The sequence below is a fragment of the Oryctolagus cuniculus genome, chromosome 8 (assembly GCF_051225735.1).
Source record: "Oryctolagus cuniculus isolate XC-2025 breed Fujian yellow rabbit chromosome 8, ASM5122573v1, whole genome shotgun sequence".
Taxonomy (NCBI): Eukaryota; Metazoa; Chordata; class Mammalia; order Lagomorpha; family Leporidae; genus Oryctolagus; species Oryctolagus cuniculus.
The window spans coordinates 101,343,778-101,362,296 of NC_142874.1; the positions used below are offsets into that span (position 1 = coordinate 101,343,778).

General features: G+C 38.0%; 1 protein-coding gene across 3 annotated transcripts in view; it reads right to left on the reverse strand.

The window, feature by feature from the left end:
* The window catches only part of GRID2 (glutamate ionotropic receptor delta type subunit 2), a 1,603,946-nt gene that overhangs the window by 173,700 nt on the left and 1,411,727 nt on the right, over positions 1–18,519 (reverse strand). For all 3 annotated transcript variants that reach the window (XM_051819557.3, XM_051819556.3, XM_002716957.6), the window contains exon 14: positions 8,169–8,335. In XM_051819557.3, the coding sequence (XP_051675517.1) occupies positions 8,169–8,335 (167 nt within the window). The remainder of the gene's footprint in view (positions 1–8,168; positions 8,336–18,519) is intronic.

Consider the following 18,519-nt stretch of genomic DNA (forward strand, 5'->3'; position numbering starts at 1 on the left):
TTAATAAGACTGATCTCAATCCACCTACTGCCCGCAGCATGCATGGTTTTGAAATATTCACAAGCTGGAAATATCACCGACTATACTTACTCTTCCACTTATTTAGACTAAAGACGAAAACAAATGTAAATTATTTAGGTTCTCCACAAGAAGCAGCAGTCAAGATGCCTGGTGAAGCTCACAGGACATTAGTCATAAAAGGATCCAAGAAAAAAAGACAGATAAGCTTACCTCATTTTCTCTCTTTTATTAAACTCTCTGAATGCAAAATTCTAAGTCAAAAACAAATGTCGTAAGGTGGATTTCTGTGAAATAGGAATTGCATGCTTCTTTCAGTGGATTCCAGCATCTAAATCTTACTTAACAGGTGTATGTTACATGAGAAAATGATAAAAGAGGTTATTATTTAAAAATAAAAATACATGAACAAGGCAGGCATTTGGCACGGGAGTTAAGATGTCACTTTGGACACCCGTGTCCCTTCTGAGTTGAGTCTCAGCTGCATTCCTGATTCCAGCTTCCCACTGTATCTGCTCTGTGAGGCAGAGGGTAATGGCTCCAGGACTTGGATCCCCTGCCATCAACTGAGAGACCTAGTTGAGTGCCAGGCACCTGGCTTCAGCCTGGCTCAGCCCTGGCATTTAGGAGAATGAACCAGCAGATGGTAGGTCTCTGTCTGTATCTCTGCCTTTCAAACCAATTAAAAACATTGCTGAAATGGATAAATATATATGATTTTTTTTTCATTCTACCCATAGCTCCCTTCAAAAGTTCCCCTTCTGTGTTCTCTTTCTTGCTTTTAGGCTCCTCAAACATTTTCCTTTTCTACTTTATATAAACATGCCATCTTAACTAACTTGTTTTCTTGTTCTAAAACAGAAAATGTGGATACAGCGAAACCTGTTGGTTTTAGTGGGATAAGTGCATGCATGCGTGTTTAAGAATAAAATGTGTGATATACAGGGGAAGCGAAGAGCAGCGGAACAGTAATCTGTGTGATTTAAGTAACCACAGAACGAAGTCGGTATTGTAGCTGCAAGGTTCTTTGAAATAAGTATCTACTGGGTAGTAAATGGTGATGTTTTAAAAACAGCCAGTGCTTCCCTAGAAATCATTTTATAATTGGCTTTACTGGAAAATGAGATAGAGCTGACACAAAACAAGAAGCACTCATGCGGGTACTGGAAGGAGCAGGGGAAGAGAGAAGCTGTTGTGGCTCTTGAACAGCCCGTCTTTTCCCCTCGGATTCCTGGATTATCCAAGCCCCCCTGGCTTTCACGGAGGCTGCGCTATCCCTTCTTGGAATTTATCTTCCTGTCCAGTCATTCCTCCCCATCCTTCTTGAGAATATTTTGACTGTTTCTCAGCTAGAACAGTACTGGCTTTCCTCAAATAAGCTCTCACTTTGTCTACCTTAACACTTGGGACCCCCTCAGAGTCTCTGCTAAACCAGGATGCTTCTCCTCGGATGCCCACAAAACAGGTGCAGGGGTCTGGTTAAGGACAGAAGCTCCGCATGGGGTTGAGTTCCAGACGCACTTGACATTGGCTGTGCAGCTTAGGCAAGGTGCCTACTTCTGAGTGTTAACTTTCCTCCCATGTATAAAACGCAACACACAGACTTGCGGCAAGCATTCTTGGAAATGTATCAAGTGTTCCGTACAGTAGATGCTTACTTATCGCAGCTGTTGAAACTCTAGTGCTTCACACTCCATTTTGCTTCTCTACTTGTACCCTTCTACCAATACTATCTCCCCTCAAGCTCCTGCTCATCCTTTTACCACAGGACTGCTTTCAGAGCTATGATTTTCTCATATTTTCTCAGTGTTTTATCTGCACCTCTTTCCATTTCCAAATTCAACTTATCCCCGAATTTTCCTAGCTCATCAAGTCTTTTCAAGACTATCATTCACTGATATTCTTTTCCTTTCGCAATGTGCAGCATGTATTGCCTACACTAGACAGTTCAATGTATAATTTCACTTCGCTTACTGTTTACCTATGTGTTTTGGAGATGTTACTTCTCTCAGAACTGAGGGCTACTTTATTTTCTATCTCCAAAGGGAAACCAGATGTTTAATTTTTGGTTAAGCGTTCCTTTGTGAGGGAGTTAGCCAACTGAGAATACAGAGCTTAAACCGGTTATTGTCTGATCCCAGAGCCAGTAAGCTGGAGGTCAGGGGAGCTTGCTTTTTTCCCTCCTTCCTGTAAAGGAGACAAAAACGCCTTGGAAAATAATTCCATTCCAATCGGGAAATTAAAGGAATAGGTCTCTATGTCTTTAAGTTAAAGGGATGTTTTCTGCTTTCCCAGTGGAAGTGAATGCATATTGGTTCTTACAGCAGGGAGTTGGGAAGAAAGGTTGACAGGTGCTATGTTTGCTTTGTTTTCCTTCTTTGGTTTTTACTCATTGTAGGAACAATGGGAGAAACCAAGAAGGAAAAGATAATTGTGATAAGAAAAAGCAGAAGATTCTTAGAAAACAAATTGCAAGGAAAAAGCATGTAAATTTATTTAGGTGTACATAAATAAGATGATTTATTAATTGTTACCAAAGGATTACTCTGTGCTAGATGTAAAGGCAGGCCTTAGGGATGGGCTGACTTTATCCTAAACTCAAGCAAGCTTTCAACATGAGGCAGGACTCAAGAGGTAAAATGTAAGAAGTATTAGGATAGGAAGAGGCAAAAACATCTAATGTTCTTTTTTTCTGGATCCAAGTAAAAAGGCACAGTGAAGAACCAGATATTCTCATGGTTAACAGTGCAAGGAAACAAAAAGACTCTACCCAAGCATTTTAAAATTAATTAAATAAATAGTACAAGTAGCCAGTTACAGACCAATAATGAAAGTATACCACGAATCAAGGATTGTGGTTTTTACCCTCTCTCTCTTTCTCTCTCTCTCTCTCTCTCTGTGTGTGTGTGTATGTGTTTGAGGGGGGTGGGGGGGGGAAGAGAGAGAGAGAGAGAGAGAGAAAGTCCTTAGAGTTTATTTGAAATGTAACTTGCCAGTTAAAAGTATATACCATTTGCATGAATGCAGTATAGCAGAATGGTTAGAAATCTTGAATTTGGGAGCCATATTGTCTGGGTTTGGATCTCAACTTTTTTTAATTTTTTTTATGTGACAGGTAGAGTCTTAGTGAGAGAGAGAGACAGAGAGAAAGGTCTTCTTCCATTGGTTCATCCCCAAAATGGCTGCTATGGCCGGCACACTGCGCCAATCGGAAGCCAAGAGCTAGGTGTTACTTCCCGGTCTCCCATGCGGGTGCAGGGCCCAAGCACCTGGGCCATCCTCCACTGCCTTACCAGGCCACAGCAGAGAGCTGGACTGGAAGAGGGGCAACCGGGACTAGAACCGGTGCCCATATGGGATGCCGGTGCCACAGTTGGAGGATTAACCAAGTGAGCCACAGCGCCGACCCCTGGATCGCAACTCTTAAAACCCAGTAGCTTTGTGTTTATTTCACATCAGTACGTCTCAGTTTCTGAGTCTGTACGATGGGGCAATGCCAGTCCTTACTTCCCAGGTTCTACATGTAAGAACTGAGTTTAATCCATTTGTTGAAGCTAAAGTAGTTGAGCCCATAGACAACAATGCAGTAGTGGTTTCTGGAGACTGGGAAGTGTAGGGGGAGAGAGAGAGGTTAGAAGAGGTTATGCGCCAAGTAGTCATAGTGTTCTATCACTCAGTAGAGTAGCCCCAGCTACAACATTGTATATTTCAAAATAACTAGAAAAGAGGAGTTCAACGGCTCCTGACATGTGGGAATGATAAATGCTTGAAGCAGTGGAAAAGCCACTGACCTTAGTTTGAGCATTATGCATTGTATTCATGTATCCAATTATATTGTACCCCACAAACATGTGTCACTTAAAATTGTTGGAATTTTAAAAAGGAACTGAGTCTGGCACATATTCAATACTATTTAACTATGTAAGTATTTAAGTTTGATATTGTTCTTATATGCTTCCAGAAGGAACACAAGGGAAGTCAGAGTACTAATGACCAGAACACTAGACTTGGAGCATTCTTCAGTTTTTCCATTTTTATTGTGATTCTGAGCAAGCCATTCATCTCTGTGGACTGCTTTTATCCCTGCTAAGAAGGGGAGGTCACTATTAGCTCCATTTCTAAAAATTCTGAAATTCTATGATTGAATTGAAAAGCTATTTGTCCACTTGTACCACTATCTTGATCCAGAGCAAAATCATTCTCCATACAACTTTGAACATGCAATTGCTTTTGTGCCCATTGGTATTTCCAATCCAACGTTTAGGGATAGAAGCACAAAGGAACACCTGACTCCTTTATCGAAGAACTATAAAATGAAACTCACTGATTAATTTTTCCTTGACACCCACGAAGATTTCAGGACAGAGGTGAGCTTATACTAACCTTTCAATGCATATTTTTTAGCTTTTAGCCTTCTGAGTAGCTAATATTCTGAGAACAGTGAAGTTAATTTTATTAATAGCTCAGAAAAATAAATCTGAACAATTCAGTTCTATTCCTGTATGCCTTTAGAGAACATTCGACAATTTTTTTTAAACTAAGAACCACAACAAAACAAGTGCTTCACAAAACATTTGTTGAACAAATAGTGTCACATAGAGTTTATTGCAACATTGTCCACAACACAAATTCTCTGATCCCTCTCATGAGATCCTTAGAGAGTAACTTCTGCTGCTGGGTTTTCTAGTTCTTGGGTTTCTGAGGAAACAAAATTCTCCTAGCCAATCCTATGGTTACATAAACTACAGCACTTACTGGTTCTTAAAAGTCATTGCTGTGGACATCCATTCACACACAATGTACAAGTGAGTGGATCACGAGAGCCCCTGTTTCCTGAGGGGAATCTGACGCTTACCCAACAATAGGCTCATCCACTCAGTGTATGTGCTTGTTAGAATAATAGTCATACACTAATGTGCAGGTCCACAGTAAACGAATATGCAACATCTCATATGAATGTTCTGAAGCATCAATTAAATTTATAAGCATATAAGATAGCAGGTAATAAGTATAGTCAACTTAGCACTATATATTATTCATTTTCAGATGTTAGTATTTACTATCTATTAAGGTAGTTTGGTATTTTATGAGTTGTGTTATTGGCATAAAGGTACCTGAAAAATCACTTAGAAAACTAACATTTTCAATTAAAGTAATCATAATAGCATTCACTGATAGAGTTTAATCAAAGACCCAGGGTAAGCTGATACATAAAAGTCAGATATAATAATTTCTAAAGAATACTACAACAGTTAAATTTGATGATCTTTATAATTTTCAAGATCAGTTAATAAAAAAGAGATCTTTTCCCTAATGACAATAGCAAAAAAGAATGAATGCAAATATCTTGAGAATTCAGGGGAATATTCTGGGTAGTAAATATGTGGCACATGTGTATAAAGAGGTGAGCTGGCACATTGATAGTAGCTGGGTCATGTTTCTTTCCTGGTCTCCCTTCCTCCAGATGTCCAGGCAGCAAGGAGATGTGGTGTTGTTGTCAAGGGACTCCGCAGAGAGTGAAAATCTAAACTTGCCCACGTCTCTACTGCTTATCAACAAGGGAAAAATCATGCTCGATTCTTATTATTACTTTTCAGCTGTTTACTGGCTTATATTTCTTCAGAATTAAAATGTCTTACAGGTATATCACCACAAAGATAAAAAGAAATAGAACACTTGGTGTGACTGTTAAACATTTCTTTTATTTCTATTATGCTGGTGCATTTTTTGCATAAAAGATCCAGAAAACAAAGAACATCTTTGGTGGTGAAAAAGGCGTTAATCACAACCAAGGAATGGAAGTCATCCTTTTCTCAATGACCTGGGTATGCGTTAGGGATTCATCAACCTTTTCTGCTGTTTTTTCACCAAGAAACCCTGAATCTCCTTTCATTGCATCATGCATTGCCACCCTCACCTCTCAACGGAAACAATGGTGTGCTTCTTACTGTAGAAACATCTCCTCTGACTGTTCCCCAACCTCGTGTCTCCTTACCCACTTCTAGACTGGGCCTTCATTACCATGGGCCTCCAGGTTTGCTCTAGTCCCTGTCAATACTATTCCGTCCATCATATCTAAACTAGATTAGTCTTCCCTTAAATGCCACCTTCATCATTTCTCTCCTGAGCTCAGGAACAGACAACAGGCTTTTGTGGTGGCTTATGACCTACAGCATACATTCTAAACTTCCAATTTCCTTTCACATTGACTTAATTTTCTTATTGTTCCCAAACACATTCTACTTTCCTTTCTACTTCCATTCTGTTGTCTTTATTATGTCTCTAAGAATTGTCTATTATCCACTGTCAGCCTGTTCTTTTCTAAATTTTTTAAGATCAAGTTCAACGCTCACCTTTGCTAGAGAGCTTTTACTCATACTTCCTTTGCTTAACTCTTCATTATGTATGGTATTCAATTCTTTCAATATCTCAACTATACACTCTAACACTGTATAAATAAGCATACTTTATTATAAATGTTAATATATAATATGGGTATACATACTGTATGATATCACACTAATATATATGTATATATGCATATCAGCACACATTCACAGAAATTTACATGGTTTAATGATTCGTGTGAATGGATCTTATTTTTTAACTAGACTTCAAGTGCCTTTTAGTCAGATTGACTGTTGATCTGCTTATCATCAAATTATTGATAGTTCATTGTTTAGACCTTAATATTTTGTTTCCCAGTTTATGGACGTTTCACTTTTGTCTTATGCTTAGAATTTATTTGAGCCAGAAAGTGCCACTGGTAGATTATCTAATTGTTCATAATTATTTACTTTCTCCTTCCCTTTATGTGAGCCATACTCAGCATCCCCATTGATTTTGGATTTGGCCCTGAGATCCCAGGTTAGTGGCCGTTGGGCAGATGGGGCATATGCCACATTTAAGTCAAAGTATCAGGATGCCTTAGAGACATTGGTCAGACTTTTTGCAATGATACTTGGCAATGAACAGGAAATCCCAAATAGAATTATTTCTTTTGACTGGGCCCAGGATTAGAGGCTGTATAGAGCAGACCTGCTGTTGACCTATCGCCTGCAGGAAAACATAGCCAAGTCATAGCCCTCATGTTTCATGAATGAGAAATCGCTTACTGTAAGTCACTGATACTTGTGCAGCTGTTTGCTACACAGAAAATAGGCTACCACAGGACCTTAGAATTAATCTGGGTTTCTCATTTTACGGACAACAAGACAGGTCTAATGGAAGACTTTTGATATAAACTTGGACCACTCAGTTTTATTTTTAAAAAATTAAATGCTTGCTCTTTTGTTTTCCTAAAATACAGCTCAAATAGTTTGAAATAGGAGGCCTTTATATTATCTGTAGACTACCCTCTGGGTCTGGCATTAGCTTTTAGAGATCAGGTATGAGAATAAACACAAGGCACTATCTGCATCCGATGGAATATACTTCCACCTGGAAGATAGTAGACTCTCTTAAACTTGAGCTTGCTTGGTAGTAAATAGAATGAATCATGGTGATCTTCGTGAACTGCATTCACACCTAAATCTTCCATATACAGTCTTCTCTAAAATTTACATTTCAAAACCTTCCTTCTGTAAAAAAAACTCTCTTACACTTTGGAATTCTTATTTAGGAGTGGGTTTAATTTCTTAATAAACTGTCTCCTTGATTTCAGTGACAAAGTTTCATGTGTTTTGAAATTCCCACCCTTTGTATCTACAAAATTCAGATGGAAGTATCCCTATCATCATGTGTTTCAGTGTATCAGCACTTTAGTTTGGTCCAGAAATGTATTTTAGTGTTCTTAGAAATGAACTTGTTTTCTTAACTCTATGATATTTGGTCCCAGAAAATTCAGACTAGACTGCTCAATTAAGTTCTAATAGAAATGATAAACACATCTACTCTACTTTCTTCTGCATATCAATTTTTGAGAGTAAAACTAATTATAAGCAGCAATATTTTTCTACTATTTATGGGAAAAATAATCCTCTGTGCATGTTTTCCGACACAAATGCCTTATTAAAGCAACATTTATTGTTGTTGTTTATTGTGCTTTCCTAAGGAAGCAAGCAAAACATATTAAACTAGATTGGGAAATGAAGCAGATTTTCTTTGTTTAAATTTTCTCTTTCTTTATTTGGACCATGCATAAGTCTTACCTTTGTGAAAAAACATCACGATAAGGACTGCCATGTTGTAATGCGATTCCATATCCTCGATCAGCCACGGTATTCCCAACAGTGTAAAAGGAACATTCTGGATCATTGATAGCCACATATTCCAATACAGCTGCATCCCATACAAAAGCATAGTTTCCATGTTTTACCTGGGAAAATAATAGAGATAAAAGAATAAAATAGGATTTAAGGTTGCAATTTTAAGTTACTGATCCAGGATATGATATATTACATTGGCATATATTTAATTTCTGCAAAAAATAAGAATATATATGTATATGTGTGTATATATACATATATATGTAAATTCTTATTCTGAATGAAAATTTGCAAGTTGGTTAATTATAGTTTTGTTCTGTTGGAAACATGATGAAGATGGAATTTTAACTATGATTGCAGCCAACACTGCTTGTAGTTAAAAGACCTTGGGGTGGTAGCTTGCTTTTCGGGAAAACAAAAAATGTATGAAAGGAAGCCAGGTCTTTGAGTCTCTCTGAGTTGAGTGATTCTTATAACTGGGCCTGTGCCTTTTGGGGGCTCAGCTATACCTGTAGGGTGTGAGAGATACTGACTCGTTTGGATCATTAGGCTTCTAAGCTAGGCAGGCCTTCTCACTCATCCACTATGGGTAGTATCTGCTTGCATGTGACCCAGGTTCTAAATGAATGCTGTAAGTTTAACTCTTTGAAGAGAAGTTACCAGTGCTGTCCTGTTGACAAGCTGGATTTCCTGTCCTATGTTCTTCTAAGTCAATCTGTTGTCAAGTGTAGCTTATGAATATATTGTATATTGGACTTAAAACCCATAGTGGACATTGCAATGAAGGAAAAATTAACTCTGCAGTTCTCTCTAATATCACTTAAGGAAAATAACCTTATTTTGGGTGGTTTGCAATATCTCTTACTGATTACTTTTTCCTTTTTGGTAATTACTCATATCATAAGTCAAAATTTACCAAGAAAATGCAATAACCTAAACATCTTAATAAAAATGATTTATGAAATTATTAAATATATAAATAGAATGTAATGGATTTATAAAATAAATAGGACTAATAGTTACATTCGAAAATTTTACCATATTAAAAGAATAATGTAATGTTATTGAGTAAGGAAAAGCAGCATGAGTTCAGCTTAGGAAGGTTACCAGGATAACATATCTTGCAAATGATGTTATACAAAGTTTAAAATGATCTTCTGAAGACATCAGAAACATATTTGACATAATTGGAAACAGTTATCTTTCAGTAATCTATCTGCTTGTAGGACAGGAGAAAGTAATTTTTCATTAATGAGTCATAGAATATTACAAATAAGCAGCAGACCTATTATCAGATACAATTTTAATGGCATTATCATTAAAGTCAAGAAAATGTTAGCTACCATTATCCTAAAACTTAACATGGTGGTGTTAATTTTAGCCCATGCAATAAGGTAGAAACAAAAATATGATTTTAATGTATTAGGAAAAACATTATATCATCATATTTGTTGATACATTTAAGAAACCCACCGGAATCAACTGAAAAATATGAGGAAACACCTGAGATTTCAACGAAGATGTGTTATAAATAGATACATACTGATCATTGGATTTTCTATGAATACATTAATACAAGATGACACTTTGAGAAAAATAGCTATTTATACCAAATATAAATTCCTAGGAAGACATTTAAGAATAAATGTAGTGCTTATATGAAGAACATGTCAACACCTGAGCAAAGATTTGAATTCCTTTTTGGCTAACACTTTTTTTTTCTTTTACTTGTTTCATTATTTGTTAACATTTGAATATTTCTGAACTTGAAAGTAATACATGCTTCTTATAGAATATTTGACAAATATTGGCAAGTGTTAAAAAATAGGGAACAAATTACCCATCACTCAAGCAATGGTTGATATCTTATTTTTTGTTTTAAAAATTTTGTATTAATGTGAAATTGATGACATATTTGTGAAAGGGAGGATATACAATTGTACAAAAATTGTCAGTTTTCTCCAAATTAGAGGAAACATTGCAATTCTTAATAAAATGCCCAAAGGATGTTTTAAGAACCAGGAAGACTTTTTTAAATTTAATTTGAAGAAAACAGATGAGAATAAGCAACAAAACTTTGAAAATTAAAAATAATAATGGGAGACTTGAAATTTCAAGTAGAGACATGTTTTGAAGTTTGGAAATAAAACAGTACAGAACTTATTGGAGAATAGAAAGTCATGAAAAAGAAAAAAATCCAACTTTTAATACAGGCATACATATAAATATTATTTTACAAAGGCTATATTTTAATCAAATATGAAATATTCAAAAACCGGGACAGGTGATTATTTCACAAAGAGCAAAATTAAAGCACTGTGTCACACTACACAAAATAAATTCCTGTGGTATAAGAACCTAAACATGAGGAAAAGAGAATCTAAATAAAAAAACCCAAAGAGAAAACTAGAAGAACATGGATATTTTTCTGACACCTGAAAATCAATGGGGGTATCTAAACATAAAAAGCATAGGAAAATATATAAAAAAAAACTTGATACATTTAACTTCTGCCTTTTTGCTATATTTGCTTTTTAGGAAAAGTTTTGCATTCAGTGATGAATGGCCTAAAATTTTCAGGTCAGCTTACTCATAGGATGTTTACCATATTTCATTGGTGGGGAACCCTAACCAAAGCCTGGGGTATTCAGTGAGAAAAGTTGGTGCCCTGGAGAAATTGTATAATGTAAGTATTATTCACAGATTGTCTGCTCTGTATCAGGCACGATGGGACTACAGGCCAGTGCTCCTCAAAATGTGACCATCGCCCCCATAATTAGCAGGTGCTTCTGGTATTAGAAATGCAGATTCCAGACCCAAGCCTAAACTTCTTGTCTTCTACAGTTTGTGGCATAGGCGGAAGCATTTTACCAATCCTGACTGCTTTTCGGATATTGCCATTTTAAGTGATTTTCGCAATATGATCAGAAACAACTTACTACGTAAGTTTTGATGTAATTATTGAAATGGGAAGCTTCCTTGGGTGTTGATGGTGTGAGAGAGGAGAAATACACAGTGACTCTTCCTCCTCACTGGTTGCTCACACCCACAGTTACCCTGCAGTCATTCCTCCCAGTCTCTGATCCTGGCCAGTAGCCACCACTTTGAGATCTGCTTTTGGCTTCCTAGGTCTAAACCTCCAGTAGCAGTGAGACAGCAGTGACCTTGGAGCTTCCTCTGACAACCCACTTTGATTTTTGCTGTTCTCTTCTGTTTCAAACAGCCACTCTGGCCTCCTGGATCTTCTTGCAGCTTTTCACAATCCTCCAGAGACCTCCCCTGTTGGGGACATACTGCTTTGCTGTTAGAAAAGTGTTCTGGCATTGCTGTTACTGCTTTGTGAACTGTAGAGCTCTATTTAAATGATGATAACATTATCATTGCCATTATATATGTTGTTCCCAGTAATTTAATGTTACAAAAGCATTATGAGTGAATTTTTCAAAAGAGCATCCTTAAAACAGTATGATTATAGCCTGTAGCAATATCAATGAAATGTTGCATAGAAACCCAAACTGTTTTTGCTTTTAAAAACATCCCTGGCCTTTTTCATCAACGAAACATACAATCACTGTCCTTCAGATAGTTTTTAATTTGATGGTTAAAAACTATCTAGAAAACAGTCAACAAAATTTGAAGTCATGTTTCAACAGAATAATCACTGAGGGGCTGGCCTCGGAAATTTTCAAACCATATGTCTAGTGATAAAAACTTCTTAAAAAATTTTAACTAGTCCTTGTTCTTGAGGTTCTGTTTGGAAAGGCACTGAATTGCATGCCATTGATTTATTTGCCAATGGATTACAGGCTAGCAAACTGCTTAAACAGGGAGCAAAAAGGAATCTGGGTGCTTCAGGCCCACAAACTCATGGTCTCATTGTGAGGAAAGGAAACGAAATCCGAAATGTCATCTTCCTAGTGATTACAAAGTGGAGCTGGTTAGAAGCTGAAGGATTCATGGTCATCAGTAGCTGCTGCCACGGAGCACCTGTGTTGCCAATAGCTCACTTCTGCTGGGAACTCAGTTTGGTTCCATTTCTGCAAATTGAGTTTTACCAGCAGTGTTTATGCAATTCATTCTAAGATCCTGAAGGTAAGTGTGTAAGGGACACAGAGAGAAGATTTGGGCCCCGTCCTCAAACTTCTAACAGCTCAGTCACGGAAGTAAGTTAAGTGCTGAGTCGCTGTGACACATAGCCTATCCTGACAAGTGTCTTAAAAACAGCTTCTGTTTAAGGAGGCTTAAGGAAAAGAAAATGTAGTTTTCATAGAGGGAATCAGGACAGCCTGCTCAAATATTCTGGTAACTGAAACAGTTATACAAGAAAATCCCAAATATTTAAGTTTCTTATCTATAAGGCTTAACTGATTAAACATAGATACTCTTTGGAGACCGTTTTTTTGTTCATGCACACTCTTCTAACCTAATAGCTTTTTGCAATTTTCCATCTGTCAGGTGAAGAACTATAAACATTCAATGTTATTTCCTCAAATATTTGCGTTTCTTGCCAAGTCAAGTAAACGATGGGAAAATGTATTTTCAAACCCTGCACCTGAGCTCCTCGCCACATTATGGATTATGGCACATTTCACTTCTCCATAGATTGCTCTGGTCCTGCATGCCCATCTCTGACATCTCCATCACGAGCTGATGCTGAAATTACTTTTCTTTTTAATTCATTGGGCAACAAGCTCCAGTAATCAGTACAGAAGCCCATGCCACAAACAAATAGACTCATCACTACCTGCTATTCCATCCATGTTGATTTCAATTGGGAGAACCATATTCTTTTTCACATGAACCTTTAATTTAACCAATTCCTTAAAAGCTCAATTCAAGACCTGTAATTTGAGAGAGACTGCAGCAATGGTCTGCTTTTATTAGAAACATTCAGTGGCAACAGTTTTGGAAAGATGGAATTTAAAGCAAAGGGTAAGATTAGAACTTGCCATGTTGAAGAGGAGTATCCTCCCTCTGTCCTCCACGTCTTCCGTATGAAAACAGATAGCACTGGTGAGCATTTTTAACTCTTGAAATGGCTTTTACACATAAATCTCCTCACTTTTTACAACACTGGGAGCAGCTGATATTATGATACTTAACTCACAGATAGGTAACCTGACTTGCTCTAAGTCACACCAATAATCAGTGGCAGATTCAGAAATTGAGCTCAAGGCCATCTGCTGTGCTCTTTTACTACATTAAAGATAAATTTTTAGGAGATATTTTCACCAGAACACAAAAACATGTAAGATACAACATCCTTAGCCTTGAAGGCATAACCTATCTAGTTTGAGAAATGACATTTTTATAAATAAACATAATGCAATATAGGATGTAGTAAGAATCATAAAAAGAATGTAGTTTCCTGTAAGTTTCCAGTAAGTTAAAGGAATTGAGCTTAAAAAAAAAACAGGCTGTTTGTTTACCAAAATAATTGGAATTTTGAATGAGTATTTGGCTTATATGACATTAGACCCCTGAGGGCTGTTGATTTTTAACCATTTCTGTCTAACCCTTTATGATTTTGTGGATTGAAGTCAAAGTAGAACTTTTGAAAATTAAAATAAAGACTGAAGGATGCATATTTATTATTTTTGCTCACCAAATACAAATTAAAAGAACTGAGAGTCATGTGAGAGAAATAAATTCTAAGCTGTTAACTTATTTACAATCTTAAACTGTAAAATTTAATGGTCAGTAGGAGATAAAGTGATTGTGAATCACAGGAGCAGAGTTATGATTAACCCAGAATCGATCTAGCATGATCCTTATAATTCATTTCCCCCAAAGGCCTTAAGATAGGATGGCTTTAGTATTTATGACCTAGGGTCCAAGGTGATAGCCTCTTCCTCTTGGGCAAATAAATAATTTAGCAGAATTAATTATTCTGAACTTATACAGAATAATAAATCATGGTCAAGTCCAAATTTAGGCATGTAATGTTATCAAAATCTTTATGCTTTTGCTTTCTGCTGCTTTAATTGTTCATCTAATATATTTTATCAACTCTTGTGATGGAACTTGAATTTGTGTTCTGAAACAATCAATATAAGGCATACATTTTCATAAAGAAGAAATGAATTTATTTAAAAAACACTAACTTTTAAAAATAAAAAAAAATGTAACCTGGAAAAGCAGTATGTTTACCTTTAAATCTTATATGTTGCCTATCTTTTCTGAGACTATGGGAATATTCAAGATTAAAAAGAGTTTTTAGGAGCGGGATCAACATGGCTGAATAGAGAGGATCTGCATCCACTTCAGCCAGAAAAAATGTTTCAGAACAAGGGAAGAACAGACTTTCCAGCTTGTCTGAGGAAAAGCCTTAATAAAAAAGTCATAATACCAGGGCCAGCGCTGCCGTGGTGTAGTAGGCTAAGCCTCCCCTGCGGTGCCCGCATCCCATACAGGTGCCGGTGGTTGGTGTCCCAGCTGCTCTTCTTCCGATCCAGCTCCCTGCTGTGGCCTGGGAAAGCAGTGGAGGATGGTCAAATGCTTGGGCCCCTGAGCCCACATGGGAGACCTGGAAGAACCTCCTGGCTCCTGGCCCCGGATTGAGCTTTTAAGGAATTGGTTAATAGCTCTGGCTGTTGGGGCCATTTAGGGAGTGAACCAGCAGATGGAAGACCTTTCTGTCTCTCTCTCTCTGTAACTCTACCTCTCAAATAAAATAAATAAAATCTCAAAAAAAAAAAAGTCACAGTACCTGCCAACAGATGAGAGACTCCAAAAACCAGCAGCAAGACAGAAACTAAGCCCACCGCTGTTGCTGCCCCTGCTCCAGACTCTTTTTCTGGGAAAAAGAGTCCTATATATAAAGTATTAGCGAGGAGACTGACTGAAGGAACACTCTTGCAAAGAAGTGTCAAATGGCACAAAGAACTGCAAATGGCACAGAGATTCTGAAAACTAGGGGAGATAGAGAGAGGAAGAGCGAGAGAGGGAGGGAGAGGGAGGGAGGGAGAGGGAGAAGGAGAGAGAGAGAGAGAGAAGGCACATAGCCACGCCTGATTTTTCTGCCCGGCGTTCCTATCCTGGCCCTGTGGGCAGAGGACGCCATCTTGCCAGGAAGAGGGTTCTGTGTATAAAATGCTAGAACTGAGAATCCTGGCTGAGGGTGAAGCTTCAGTCAGGAAGCGACAAGATGTGCAAACAGCTCCCTGACACTGCAGGCCAATAGAGACAGAGGAACAAACTCAGAACTAGCTGCCACTGCGCACTGCAGCTTCCCTGGGGCCCCTTAGGAGGACCCTCTTGCAGGACCGTAGCCACTGACAGGCAGCCCTAATGAGGAGAGAATTCCTCTGTCCTCACTGACTTGAAGTCACATCCTGAGGGCTGACTGGGGTCCTGTGACTCTTTTCCTCCAACGAAGCAACCTCCCAACCTCCACTGCTTCACTCCACCCACAAAGCACCAGACCCCAGCACTGTTGAGAAGCTGCTAAAGGCCCCATGACATAGGGGTAGACAAACAGCCCCTTCTTGGACTCCTGAGAAGTCCCCGGGAAGAGCAAGGTTGTTTTCCAGGACAGAGAGCAGGCCTCTGTGATTCTGCAGCTATGGGAGTTCTGGGCACAAGCCCTGGAGCTGCACCTGCTTCCCCTGTGTCATCTAGGGAAGCCCCCCGTGTATTCTTGGGGCCAGTCACCAGCAGCAGTCCACACTCAATCCCACTGCCCAGCCCTGAGGAAGCCCCTTCTGAAACTCTTACCACAGGGTTCTGGGGACAGAGCACGGGCCCCCGCATCACCTTTACATGCTCTGTGGGAACTGCGGGCCTTGCAACTCTGGGACTGTCACTGCTGGTGCCATAACCCCTAGATCTAGAGGGCCCTGACTGTATTCTTTTGCCTCAGGCTGGTGACTGCCAGTTCTCAATCCTCAGTGTAACTGGCACTCACCCTATGAGACCTGGCTAAGAACTCACTGTACCTGCAGATCTGAGACTGTGACTATTAGTACTGTATTCCTCAGAATTATTAGAACATTCCCTGTGGCCACAGGGGGCAGTCTACCTGCATTCCAGTGCTCCATAACATCAACTGCAGGTGCATAATACTCAGCATAAGCTGTATTCGCCCCGTGGCATTGGGTAAAGTTCTCTTTAACACCTTCCAGAGCCCAGGCTTAAGCTTTTGGTGCTTTAAGGTCCAGCATTAGTCTTGTCCATACACAGGACCTCGAGAAGGTAGCATCCACATCATACAGGTCAAGAGCTACAGCTATTGGTGCCACAAGCCCCAGTATCGCTTATGTTTGCTTAGCGGGAAAAGAGGATCACCTCTTCTGTTTCCCAAAGCACCAGACATGTTGCTACAGCCATCAGAAATCCTGATATGATTGATACCCAATTCCCTGGGAATAAAGACACGCATGTTTGGAACTCACACATAATTCAAAGTTGTACTACTGCCTCTACAGACTGTTAGACTAGACAACTGTGGCACTTGTAGACACTGCTGACACCAATTACCACTGAAGAAATCACCCAGAAGTTACATTTCTAGGCTTACCAAGAGCCAAAGCCAAATCAACAGCCCAAGTGACAGCCTACAACTCATTTAAACAAAAAAAAAAGTCTTTTCCAATGAAACTTAATCCATAAAAAAAGGAACTATTATACCAAATGTGCAGATGTCAAGGCAGGGACACAAGAAACATGAAATAGCAAAAAAATATGAGACCTTCAAAAGAATATAATACTTCCCAGAAATAGATCCTAATCTGAAATGCCTGAAAAAGAATTCAAAATAATGATCCTCAGCAAATTCAGTGAGATGAAATAATTTACAGAAATGAAAATAGGAGGTGAGTGAGAAATTCAATAACAGAAATCATGAAAAACAACTAAACAGATAGTTGGAAGCTGAAAACTCCCATCAGTGAAATAAAAATACAACTGAAAGCTTCAACAGCAGAATAGACTAAATGGAAGAAAGAATTTTTGATCTGGAGGATAATAAGACTTTTGAAATAATGCAGTCAGACAAAAGTGAAAATAATTAAAAAGAATCAAGACAGTCTGTCATAAGGGATACCATTAAGTGAACAAATATCATATTAAAGTGATATGAAAAGTAAAAGGCCACTGAGAACCTGCTGAATGGAATAATATTTGAAACTTTTCCAAATCTTGAAGGAGATATGGACATCCAGATACAAAAAGTCCAAAGAACCTCAACCAGACTCAACAATAACAAAAGACCTTCTCCAAGGCATGTGATAGTAAAATTGTCACAAGTTAAGGACAAAGAGAGACTCCTAAAGACATGAAGACAAATGTGAAGTTACATATAAAGGAAAACCAATTAGACTATCAACAGACTGCTGAGTAGAAGCCCTACAGGCCAGAAGATAATGGAATGATACAGTTAATCTTAAAAGAAAGAAAACTTCCAATCAAGAATATTGTATCCAGTAAAGCTATCTATAAGAACTGAAGAGAAATAAAATATTTCCTAGCCAAGCAAAAACAGAAAATTCATCACCAAATCCAACACACTGCATCAAAAAGATCATATATCATCACTAACCGGGAGATATCCCAGAGATGCAAGGATAATTCAACATTTGCAAGTCAATAAGCATCATAAATCACATCAACAGAATGCATAAAAATCATATGATCATCTCAATATATGCAGAGAAAGCATTTGATAATATTCAACATCTCTTCATGATAAAACCCTCAACAAATTAAATATAGAATGAAAATACCTAAAATTTATAGCAGCTGTGTATGACAAACCAACAGCCAATATCATGCAGAATCAGGAAAACCTGAAAGCATTTTCCCTTATACCTGGAACTATATAAGTATGTCCGCTTTCATCATTTTTGTTCAATATATTTTGGAAGTATTAGCAAGGACAAATGGGAGGAGAAAGAAATAAAGGGTATGGAAACGGGAAAGGGGCAAGTCAAACTATCCACGTTTGCAGATGACATGATGTTGTACATGGGAAACCTAAACATTCCAACAAAACGTCATTAGTACTAATAAACCAATTCAGAAAGTCACAGGATACAACATCAACATACAAAAAATCTTGCATTTTATATGCCAATATTGACCTTTCTAAGAAAGAAATCAATAAGAAATCCCATTCAGCTACCAAAAAACCCAAATATTTAGGAATAAATTTTACCAAAGAGGTGACACACCCTGTAAAATTAAAATTATAAATCATTGATGAAAGAAATCATCATAGACTCACACACACACACACACACACACACACAATCAAGACATTCCTTGTTCATGGACTGGAAAAATTAATTCCAGTAAA